At 38.3% G+C, this 12,084-nt stretch overlaps 1 protein-coding gene across 4 annotated transcripts in view; it reads right to left on the minus strand.

Annotated features, from left to right (window-relative positions):
* The window catches only part of ITCH (itchy E3 ubiquitin protein ligase), a 128,976-nt gene that overhangs the window by 45,323 nt on the left and 71,569 nt on the right, over positions 1 to 12,084 (minus strand). For all 4 annotated transcript variants that reach the window (XM_034787312.1, XM_034787313.1, XM_034787310.1 and 1 more), the window contains 3 exons: positions 9,292 to 9,416; positions 7,574 to 7,711; positions 1,505 to 1,547 (listed from right to left, as the gene is read on the minus strand). In XM_034787312.1, the coding sequence (XP_034643203.1) occupies positions 1,505 to 1,547; positions 7,574 to 7,711; positions 9,292 to 9,416 (306 nt within the window). The remainder of the gene's footprint in view (positions 1 to 1,504; positions 1,548 to 7,573; positions 7,712 to 9,291; positions 9,417 to 12,084) is intronic.

A 12,084-nucleotide genomic window follows, 5' to 3' on the forward strand; every position in this document is an offset into this window, starting at 1 on the left:
TGCTCCAGAGGGAATGAACAGAACAGGTAATCAAGTGATCCATGCCATTGCCCATTCCCAGCTTCTGGAAAACAGAAGCTAGGGACACCATCCCTGTCCATCCTGGCTAATAGCCATTGATGGACCTATCCTCCATGAACTTGTCTAGTTCTTTTTTGAACCCTGTTATAGTCCTGGCCTTCACGATATCCTCTGACAAGGAGTTCCACAGATTGACTGTGCATTGTGTGAAAAAATATTTCCTTTTGTTTGTTTTAAACCTGCTGACTATTAATTTCATTTGGTGACCCCTAGTTCTTGTGTTATGAGGAGGAGTAAATAACACTTCCTTATTTACTTTCTCTATATCAGTCATGATTTTATAGACCTCTATCATATCCCCCATTAGTTGTCTCTTTTCCAAGCTGAAAAGTTTAATGCTACCGTACATCGTTAGACGAACCAAATTTCAAAGCAATCCAAATAACTGTCAAGTATCAGGGGGTAGCCGTGTTAGTCTGTATCTACAAAAACAACAAGGAGTCTGGTGGCACCTTAAAGACTAAACAGATTTATTTGGGCATAAACTTTCGTGGGTAAAAACCTCACTTCCTTCAGATGCATAGAGTGAAAGTTACAGATGCAGGCATGCATGCATCTGTAACTTTCACTCTATGCATCTGAAGAAGTGAGGTTTTTACCCACCAAAGCTTATGCCCAAATAAATCTGTTTAGTCTTTAAGGTGCCACCAGACTCCAAGTAACTGTTAAGATTCTAGAGCACTTACAAGAGTAGAGCTTTAAAGCATGAAAAATGGCAGAAATGGAAACCCTCTGGCTGTTTTTCTGTATTGGTGAAAAAAAAATACAGAAAAAATATTCTTTTTCTTAAATACCATTCTCATTTTGGGTCCCCCAAAGCTTTTGTGGATGACACGTACTACCTTGGGTGAATAAATAAATAAATAAATAATAAATTAATGGAGATATCCCATCTCCTAGAACTGGAAGGGACCTCAAAAGGTCATTGAGTCCAGCCCCCTGCCTTCACTAGCAGGACCAAGTACTGATTTTGCCCCAGATCCCTAAGTGGCCCCCTCAAGGATTGAACTCGCAACCCTGGGTTTAGCAGGCCAATGCTCAAACCACTGAGCTATCCCTCCCCAAACTCAACAGACAAAGCATTCTGACCCATATCACATCAACAGTTTGATCTCTAGCTCTGTGGAGAAAAACACCACATAGAATGGAAAATTTTAGAGTAATGGCTATTTTTGGGGGGATTTGTCTCTGCAACCCCTATCTCGAATGACCTCAAATCTGGACTACTAACCTTACCCTGCACACTCCCGCTGTCCACCTAACTTGAAAGGAATACGACTGAGCATACTGATTTTAGAGTACTTAGAAAGGTTGACCTTTAAACAAAAGTCATAATGCAAGCTTAAGTATAATGGTGACGCTGCACTGCTATAATAATCTAAAAGCAGCACATGAACAACTCAGGCAAGAAATGAACTCCTACCTTGTGTCATTTCTTGCTCTGGAACCATCGTTCTGCGTGGGACCTTAAATACCAGAAAAAGAAAGACAATGAACTTATTTAGTGTAGACTTCAAGGTAGAAAATAGACTTCAATGCTCAGATTCATTTCTAATGTTGAGGTTAATTGAAGAGCACCTCCCTATTTGTGAAAGCTTCTTTCACACAAATCTATGTACCAGTCACATTTTAAGCTATTACTGAGGAGCACAAGAAAAGAGCATTAATATATTCTTTCCCCTCAAAGGTGTAACAACACAGAGTCTGAACATTATTCAGCTATTTTGTGATATTGCCAACCACACAAGCCCATCAATCATGAGCAATCACTTTTGTTTCCTGTCCCCATGACCGACTCAAGCAACCTTCCACTGCCAAACTCCACCTTGTAGAGAGCTATTTTTAAATGTCCTTCTCTTCCTGCTCTCCAGGTGGCAGGATAAGACAGCAGAAAGAAAGCTGCCTTTCTGGAATTTTTCCTTCCTCTGCTTCATGGATTCCTCCCTTGGTGACAACAGGTGTGGGGTTGTTTTTGCTGGGCCAGCTCTCTGGTACTCTCTTAAACTGGGCCCTTTCCCCATCACTCTGTAGGTTATTCAGAGAGAACAGAGGAACCGTTGGCAGCTTTAGCAGTTGGCTATTCTCCAAGCAAAACAGCAGTTCCTGGTGGTCTCAAACAGAACTGTAGCATATCAGCCTAAACTCCAGAGTTCCTTGTAGCTCCTCATTCAATTGCCATGTACAAATCTGGCCCCAAAACACAGCACCTGTGGTACTGTGAGTTGGGGGAGGTTTAGGTTGGATATTAGGAAAAACTTTTTAATTAGGAGGGTGGTGAAGCACTGGAACGGGTTACCTAGGGAGGTGGTGGAATCTCCTTCCTTACAGGTTTTTATGGTCAGACTTGACAAAGCCCTGGCTGGGATGATTTAGGGGGATTGGTCCTGCTTTGAGAAGGGGGTTGGACTAGACCTCCATAGATCGCTTCCAACCCTGATATTCTATGATTCTATGAACTGCACATTAGCCTACGTCTGGTTTCCACAGAGGAATATGAAGTTAACCATATGCTCAGATATCACTAGGATGGGGACAATATAAAAAAAATCTAGGTAGAAATAAGCACATATGTAAGGTAATATATTAATATAATCAGATCAAGCAAGCAATTGTAATTCCAAAAACAGAAAAACCATGACTTTATATATAGAATATTGCAAGTACTTCCCACAACTACATATATATCTATTCCCTTAGAGTGCATAATAAGAATGTATTGGTTACTTTTCCCCCTCTCAAAAAAATAGCCCTTCATATTTTTGTTTTTATCTTGTTAGTTTCCAGTAATATCTGTATTTTAAACAAATGTTTGCTCCTCTACAGCCTGGCTCTTCCTATTTGATCCTGCAGTGAAGTTATAACACTGAATGTGTAACTTCTTAAGTCATCTGTAGGTCTATGGATTGGGAGATAAGCAGAGGACGACTATTTTTCTTGTAGGATCAGTAGAGGGGAGAGCTTTTATTCAAGGAAAGATCCAAAATAATAGTGTATCTTGATGCCTATGGGGAGTGGGTGGAAAGTCAAACCTGGGACCTGAGCCTCCACTGCCTGAGATAAAAGACCTGAGTCTGTTAACTCAAAACCTTTAGTGCATTCAAAAATGTATATGCATGGTCCAGCTACTAGAGGGGGACAGAGCACCAGTCTGTAAACGTGGGTTACAACAGTAAGTAGAAGACAAAGATACTATGCATTTTCATTTATAAAACTTTTTTTTTTAAAGTTAGAGGTCTTGATTGATTAATGAGATTCTTTAAACGTAGTAAAGCACGTTAGATATTTGTTTCCTTCTTTCTCCTCCCAGCAAGCCTTTAAGAATAGGATAGCTGAAGTCTGCCAATAACATGAGGTGACTTTCTAAAACATTGGAAAGAATCCTTGACTTTATACTTGACTTGTCTAAAAAGATTGAATAGTTAATGCATTGTCTCTATGAAGAACATCAAAGCAAAGTTTGTTTACTCTAATTTGAAGAAAAAAGGAACCTAAATGAAAACTATAATGAAGATTCTCTATCAAGGAATCCATTTCAATTAATCCATTTCACACATGACCAAGGTACAACTGTGAAGAAGAGCACAAATGAGTATGGAGCAATAACTGGAAGGAATAGCTGCCAAAAACAAGGAGGAAAATTAATGTCAATAGCACCTATTTTTAAATGTATTTTTTGCTGAGTTAGGAAAAGGCATGCATGAAATCTCAAGAAGTGTTGAGACCTATTGTTTCCTCTTGTCTTCGTTGTTCTAAATCTAGTCTCTAACTTTTCTTAGGAAAGCAGAAATCTTTCAGAATTAAGAGCTCATCATTAGTCTCATTACTTTGATAGAATGAGCCAGCTAAGTCATAGTTTTATACAGCCCTATATAAAGAGTTTAGAGTCACCAAGTTAATCAAGGTGGACTTGACATTAGAAGACTGTCTTGGCAGATCTACTCCCATGCTATGATACAGAATGTTTGTACAGTGAAGACCTAACTTTGATAAAGGACTCAAGTGGTATCATGGGCTTCATGTTTACTTACTGCAACAAACATGCTCCACTTAAAAAGTATAATGATTTTTTTTTTTGACCGCTAGCCCTGCAAACTGTGCCTGGGCTATCCAGCTTATATAGCAATAAAATTTAACACTTGTGCAGTCCATTTTACTACTGGTATTGGTGTAACTGTTTGGAACTTAACAGTTCCACTGATGAAGCATAAGATGGAAGAGATTCCAGCTCACTTAATCGTAGCTGTATAGGTTCTGTAGGATTAAAGGAGTAAAAAAAAAAAATAGAGAATTTATTTCATCACAAAAATGAGAAGATCTGAATCTAAATACACATAGGAAGTAGATCTGCAGAATAAGGTGGTGTCATTTTACAGAGTCTATTAGGACAGACCCACATTTTAAAAAAGCATAAAAAATTCTGCTAACCTCCAACTCTTAAAACAACATATTAAATACCAGTGTTGGCAGTACAGGTAAAATTTTTGAACATTTTAATAATAATGGAGATATCCCATCTCCTAGAACTGGAAGGGACCTTGAAAGGTCATCAAGTCCAGCCCCCTGCCTTCACTAGCAGGACCAAGTACTGATTTTGCCCCAGATCCCCAAGTGGCCCCCTCAAGGATTGAACTCACAACCCTGGGTTTAGCAGGCCAATGCTCAAAACACTGAGCTATCCCTCCTCCCCCCATAGTTGCCCAGTATCAAGCTTAGTCATTTATGCTGGTACTTCAGGCTTTATGCTGTTTCTGATATTGTTCCTAGGAGTCTGAAAATAAAAATTAATTTCCCTACCTAATTTTTCCTCTTTCCATTTACAAACATACATTTTTTTAACTTAGTGAGTGAATTTAGTGCTCAGGAAAGGGAGAAACTAGAAGCACAAGCTCAAACCAAATGTAGTATACAAAGAGGCTTTGCAAGTTTTCCTGCCTAATTCTATCAACATACCTAAACCATGCACTGCAAATCCCATGCAATTCCAGTCCTTGTCCTTTCTTTAGGAAGAAATTCCCACCAGGGCAAGGTATGTGATAACATGATAAATAGGGGAAGGGATGATACCAAAAAACCAAACTTATTTTCACTTGCGACCAGGGAGTCAGGTTTGAGCACAGAAGTCTTCAGAAGTAGTAAGTAAACGTAAAAGGCTAGTTCTCTCTCGGATTTCTTATGATATTTAAATGATACTTGAAATTCATATGACATTTATTGTTCACCTCCTTGTGGTTTTGCAGTAACAGCATCATATGAATTGCCATACTTGCAATTGCCAATGATCCACCTAGTCTGGTGCATCATCTCCGACAGCAACCAATATTGAACTCTTCTGAGGAAAGGATAAACCTTTCATAATGCCCCCATTCCTGCTTTACAGAAGAAATTTTTATCTTATGCTCTCAACCATCAGTGCTGAGAATCCTTATTTTTATTCTAGTGTAACTGCAAATGCTGCTCTTATTCTTTAAGGTTTTTAATCTTAAAAATATTGTATTAAGCTATTTGCCACTGAAGAGGTCAACAAAACATTGGGAATGCAATTTGTGCTCCCTCTTCTGGCTTTTTAGCAAGCAGTAAAGCATTAAATATTATAGATCCTTCATTAACAGCAGCTCGTTTTGAATAATCAGTGACTTTATTTTGAAGTACTCTGTTTGATTTAGGGCTTGTCTACACGGTGGGTAAGGCAGACTATGGGGTTATGATTTCTAAAGCACAATTTACTGCACATTAATTGGTCCACATAGACCCTACTGGTGTCCACTAAAGGTTCTCTAGTGTTCTTTAACATCGTACTGTTTGAAACCAGCAAGGTCTACACAGACCAATTAATACTCAGTATGTTAGTATGCTTTAGAAATCATACCCCTGTAGTCAGCATTACCCCATGGTGTAGACAAGCCCTTAGAAACTGAAAGACTTTTAAACAAGACTACAATAACTGTAATGTACAATTATATAAATATTTAAAAGTTGTCTCTGTCTGCAGAATCCAAAAGGCCACACCCTGTGTACTGCAGCACTGTATACCCTTTAGGTAAATTAAAAGAAAAAGTATGATTAGAAATTAAATATGAAAGTGAATAATTCAGTCATTACAGTATTCCTTTTATTTTGCTATTAAATTCAGATTATTTTGCATTACTCCTCTCTTTGTAAATGCCACAGATTTACGTACTGATTATGTACAACTACGTTGAAGACTACGTCAGTTAGGAAAGCTGGCGGTTTTGACAGCTGGATAGGCGTATTTTGACATCATGGAAGGTAGTTTGGGATTGTGAGATAAGGTAGCATGGTCCAGAAAACAGGTGCCCAGTATTATTGGTACTGCACTAATATCTAGGAGCCCCAGTCCTGGACCAGGACTCCAGGGTACTATGTACTGAACAAACACACAGAATTTAGGATGAAAGTAAAACACATGGAGGTGGCCTTGTGTTAGAGGTAGGGACCAAAAGATCTGCAAAACCTTCATTCTAATATATTTGGGGCTCCTTCTTGAAGAGCTGAGTGAACTATGTAAAAGTACTTTCAAAAATGGGACTGTGAAAATTCAAGATGTGTGACTACTGCCCACAGTGGTGTCTCCTCAGAATTACATTAAGGCAGTTTAGGTCATAGTACGAATATATTGCTACACTGATATCACTATTCAAGCTTCTAGATTATGTTCTGGTAGAAAGAGCATACTTGAAAGTGCTCATCTGAATACGGGAATATGCTGTTAGTTCAAAGAGCAGAGTTTAAAAAAAAGTCATGGTTAATACAGGTAAACTGCAGATTGTTATCAGATGCTGAGGGCAGAGTCCATCTGAAGTCTCTATGCAGTACACAGCAGCTCCAACTCAAAGTACTGTGTCAGCTGCTCATTCTTTGAGACCCATTAAAAAAAAAATAAAAAAAAAAGAGAACCATAGGGAAAGGCATACATGGATAAAATAGTTAAATGACAAGAAAAGGGCAACTCCAGACACCCAAACAGCTGACTTTATAATCTACACATAAATAAAAAGCTTTGGGAGGAAATAAGAAACCCAAAGTGCCTAAATGATTAGTACCTAGGAAAAAAACATTCCATTTAATGAAATTCTATAAACATGCAGACACTAGCTGCATAATAAAGTAACTAGCACACTTGGCTATGAGTCCGTAATAATCTGTTCAGCTTTAAAAAAATGAAACAAAGAACAAAGAATTCAGAAAACTGAATGAAACAGATGACACAAAGAAAGGAAAGTCAGACTGAATATTGGAATGAATCTTGAAATAAAATATTTTGAAGTCCCATCACTCCTTTTATTCAATTATTTTATGGATCAAATTCAAACTTCAAAAGAAACAGAAAGGTTAATGGAAGAGTTCAGTCTTTACACGAGTGTAATATAAGCGCTGTAAGTAATTATTATAAATAAAAAGTTGTACTATCTTCCAGTAAACAGCTTTAGATAAGCAGAGACTACATACCCTATTTACTTGAACAAACACTCACTTCTTATACTTGTGGCATCACCATTAGTTAGGAGCTCAGGATCTACCTGCATCCCATCTAGACAAACAGACAAGTCTCCTATCACCTCTGCTGGTTCTCGGTCACCGACAAGCTGCAATGTCACAACCACCTGCTCCACTAGAAAAGAAAGTACAGAAAAGTTAGAAGCTTCCCTTTACGTTAACATATTACACCTCTACCTCGATATAACGCTGTCCTCGGGAGCCAAAAAAATCTTACCGCGTTATAGGTAAAACCGCGTCATATTGAACTTGCTTTGATCCACCAGAGTGCGCAGCCCCGCCCTCTCCCAGGAGCACTGCTTGACCAAATTATACCCGAATTCATGTTATATCGGGTTGCGTTATATCGAGGTAGTGGTGTATTACATTTTATTAAAGAAATTATTATAAATCTACAGGAAAGGATTATAAATAGAATAGCTCTGAATCCTCACAGGAATAATGTTAATAATATTCATGCTTTTTGCAAACAGTCCTCCCAAACCTCCTGTAAATAGGTATTATTCCTTTAAAGATGGGGAGACTGAAGCAGAACAGTGAAGTGGCTTGAACACAAAGAGAACCAGTATTAGAACAGGGGTCAGAATTCTGGAGTTTCCGGCTGTTTTGTGTTTAGACTACTGGACCACACCTCTCAGAGCTGACCTCCAAAACACCTTTAAGAACTAGAATTCATAATATTCCTCATGAAGTGCATATACAAGTTTTATATTCAGACAAGAATATTTATCCAGTCATTGAAAAATTTACATTTAAAAACATGAAGCTTTTCTCTCTTGCATCTACAGAAGGAAGGGAATTTACTTTTACAGGCTAAGCCACTGCATCTAGTCACAATGGAACACAGTTCCGGATAAATATCTTTGCAATATCACAACAGAATATCTGATGTTAAATATAGCAAGAGTCCCTAGGTTAACTTTCTTCCAACTTCAGCAGTGGAATAACACAGCTATCAGGGTACTGGCCTGTTCTGCACTGTTACATGGATACCAATAAGTCCTGCAATTACAGTACAGACAGTTGAAAGAACCAAAACAAACTATTCTTTGGAAGGCCAGAACAAAATGAAGCCAACGCAAAGATATGTGCAATAGTAATGTGGATTCTCTGAGGAGGGCTCCTGTAACAGTATTCAATGTGCTTCTCTTTCCAAACAACGTGGAAGGTGCACATATTCAGCTACATAAGACATCTGAGTCTTGTGAAATGATATAGCATCTCACCAATTTAAACAAGCAAGCAAAAAACACCCTTCACATGCATATTTATGTGTCTAGTGCCAGGAACAAGACTCAGACAGCGTTTAACTTTAAAATAATTATCTTCCGTGGCTGTTTTTTTTTTTTTTTTTTTAAATTATCTAATCTTCAGTTGGATTTTTCACTCCCACATTCCACCTCTTACTCCACACCAATGAGGTGTAAAATACCATGTTTGTAATATCACTATAAAAACAGCGTATTATAAGTAAGACTACACTGCATGATCAGCCAGAAAGAAATAAACTTCAAGAGAAAGCTCTGAAATACCATCAGTAGACAAAAAAGAGCAATTATACTTTAGATATATTGTTTAAATTGTCACATTATTGTTTGTTTGAAACACCTGAAAGGGTTAAACACAGCAACTTGAACAATGCAAGTCTGGCAAATTTCATACAAATAAGGTAATTTTTTTTAGTTACACACTTACGTTTCATATTGTTTGATTTCAATGTCTCATGAATCTCCAGAGTAGCACTACCCAGTAGAATATCAGACTTTAATGTCTGATGGCTCCAGACTCTAAAGTTTAATTTACTGACAGGAGTGACAATTCTGTTGGGAAAAAAAAACAAACAAAAAAAACATACAGAGAGCAGGACAATGGTGAACACTGCGAAAAGCATCACAACTAAACTGTGATACACATCAGCCTTCATTTAAAAAACAAAGGATATTGAAAATAAAATTGGTAATATTTAACTGATACACCAAACTTCAAAGATTAATAAACATTATAACAGCTTAAAATGCATTAATTTTCTTGTTATGTGGATGACGGGAAAGCAAGATACCAAAGATAAAGAGAAGTCAAAATGGTTACTAAAACTGTTCATGCTTGGGTCAGAAACTTAAGATTGTTTCTGAGTATAGGAGGCATAGCATCAACTTAATCATGCTTGTGTGAAAATTGACTATTAACTATTACAATTAACACCTAAAATTGCTATAACCAAAATATTAGAGAAAAATATTTCTTTTATTTCACTTTTTTTTTTTTTTTTTTTTTAAACTTCATGTAGGTTCAGTTTTACTGATTACCTTGCATGGTCCTCTGTGAACTTTTCATATAGCAAGAGGGGAGAGAATATTTCTTCAGAGAACAAAGCCCTTGTAAAACACTAACATTGGCAAGGGGCCTGCAGGAGACTGTTAGTACTCAAAACTACTACTAATATTTTGAAAAGTTGACTAGATTTCAAGTGATTTATGTCCCAATGTGCACTGCTGTGAAAATGCAAAAGTCTAAATTGTCACATATTTAGCCCACACTGCTGTGATGAAAGTGAAAGGAACTGGGACTCTATGAAAAGTGGTTGTCATAAACTGATATAGTATTTTGCACTACCATGCTTTTGGCTACAAAATGAAATAAAGTTACCAAGAGAATCCCTTTCTGAGTAATAGTGGGCACCTTCATGAACGGGGTCTTCTCTTTGATATGACAGTGCTATACACTTAACCCTAAATGCACTCCCCAAAACTCCCAGAAGCAGAGAGAGTGTATTGCTTTCACAGCATTCTAAACTGTTTCTGGCCTTGAAGTATGGGTCTCAAGTTTAGTCCCTAAGGCTAGGTCTACACTAAAGGGGGGAGGGGGACGACGATTTAAGATACGCAAATTCAGCTACGCGAATAGCGTAGCTGAATTCTGCGTATCCTATTCGACTTACTCCGCTGTGAGGACAGCAGCAAAATCGACCGCCGCGGCTCCCCCGTCGACGGTGCTTACTCCTCCTGACGAGGTGGGAGCAAGTGCGTCAATTCGGGGATCGATTTATCCATCTAGATGAGACGCGATAAATCGATCCCTGAGAGATCAATTTCTACCCACCGATCCGGGCGGGTAGTGTAGACTAGCCCTAAGTAATTCCCCCTGTAGAATATAAATGGTCACTACAGAATCTGCCATGATGTCTAAAGCAACTTGAATGCAATCATAGAATGTAGCGAGTAATTTACCTGTTCACTCACCTGTTCCCCTCTCCCTCCCCAAAAGCCTGTGTAGAGCAAAACAAAGGAAATCCACTTTTTAAAGCTTACACAAAAACTGAATAAATCTAGTGGTTCATGAAAAGTGCTAGATTAACAACGCTGGAGACAAAAGTTTACCACAGAACAGGTGCAGCACCAAAAGTTTCTCTTACAATGTGCTGCCAATAGGAAAATTTATCTGTGCCTTACAAAATATTTCCTTTCTTGGAGTAATGAGGTCCACAGATCCATGACATTTGGGGTCTTTGCTCTATGCAGCCCTGGAGGCAGAACAAACCTCTCAACCAATGGCAGGGGAGATGTGACTATCTCTGTGAAACTGCCAGCTGAGACACTTCTATAAGCCTAGGAAATGCCTAACCACTCTATATCAGAAAGGAAAATTAAGCATTAAGATTAAATAGAACAATCTTCCCACAGATCAATGAATAACAAAGTTGAGTGCCAATTAATAATCCCATATCTTTCCTCAATTTACTGCCCATTCAGGGTGGGTTTAATCTGTGGACCTCATTATTTTAAGAAAGGAAATTTTCAGGTAAGGCATGGATACATTTTTCTATGCTTATTTGTAGTGAAATCTAAAGATCTACGACACTGGGATTTTCATAGTAGCGTACACTCAGGCTGAGGAGGGAGGAACGATATACATGTGTTATATGTACGTATTTAACACATACATATAAACACATCGGTTATGTGATGTCAAAGAGGGTAACCCTTTCCTAACAGTCACTGGGATATTACAGCAAGGAGCACCCGTCTACCAAAAGGCAGCATCAGACGATGACTGGATTTCCAGCTTGTAGAATTTGGAGAAGGTATGAACAGATGAGCAGCTGGCTGCTTTACAGATTTCCTCATATGAGGCATATGATCTTTTTGACCATAAACTTGCCATAGCTATGAGGGAGTGAGCTCTGGTTTTGGAAGATGAAATTATGCTTTTTGCTCTGCGTGCTTCTGATATACAATAGTTTAGCCACCTGGAAATGAAAGATTTTGAAGCCTTCTTTCCCTTTTGACACCAGATGATAAAGCAATAAACAAAAGCATTTGCCTTTCTGAACTGAGCTGTGCAGTGGATATGTTACTTGGAACATCCACAGAGTTCTCAAAGTATACCACAGTTTCTCTTTGGGGTGAGATGGAGCTGGGCAGAAGGATGGAAGGATAATTTCTTGTGTTTTATGACCCTGGAATCACTCTTTGGGAATAAAGGGCAGGG

This window comes from Trachemys scripta, chromosome 12 (genome assembly GCF_013100865.1).
Source record: "Trachemys scripta elegans isolate TJP31775 chromosome 12, CAS_Tse_1.0, whole genome shotgun sequence".
Taxonomy (NCBI): Eukaryota; Metazoa; Chordata; order Testudines; family Emydidae; genus Trachemys; species Trachemys scripta.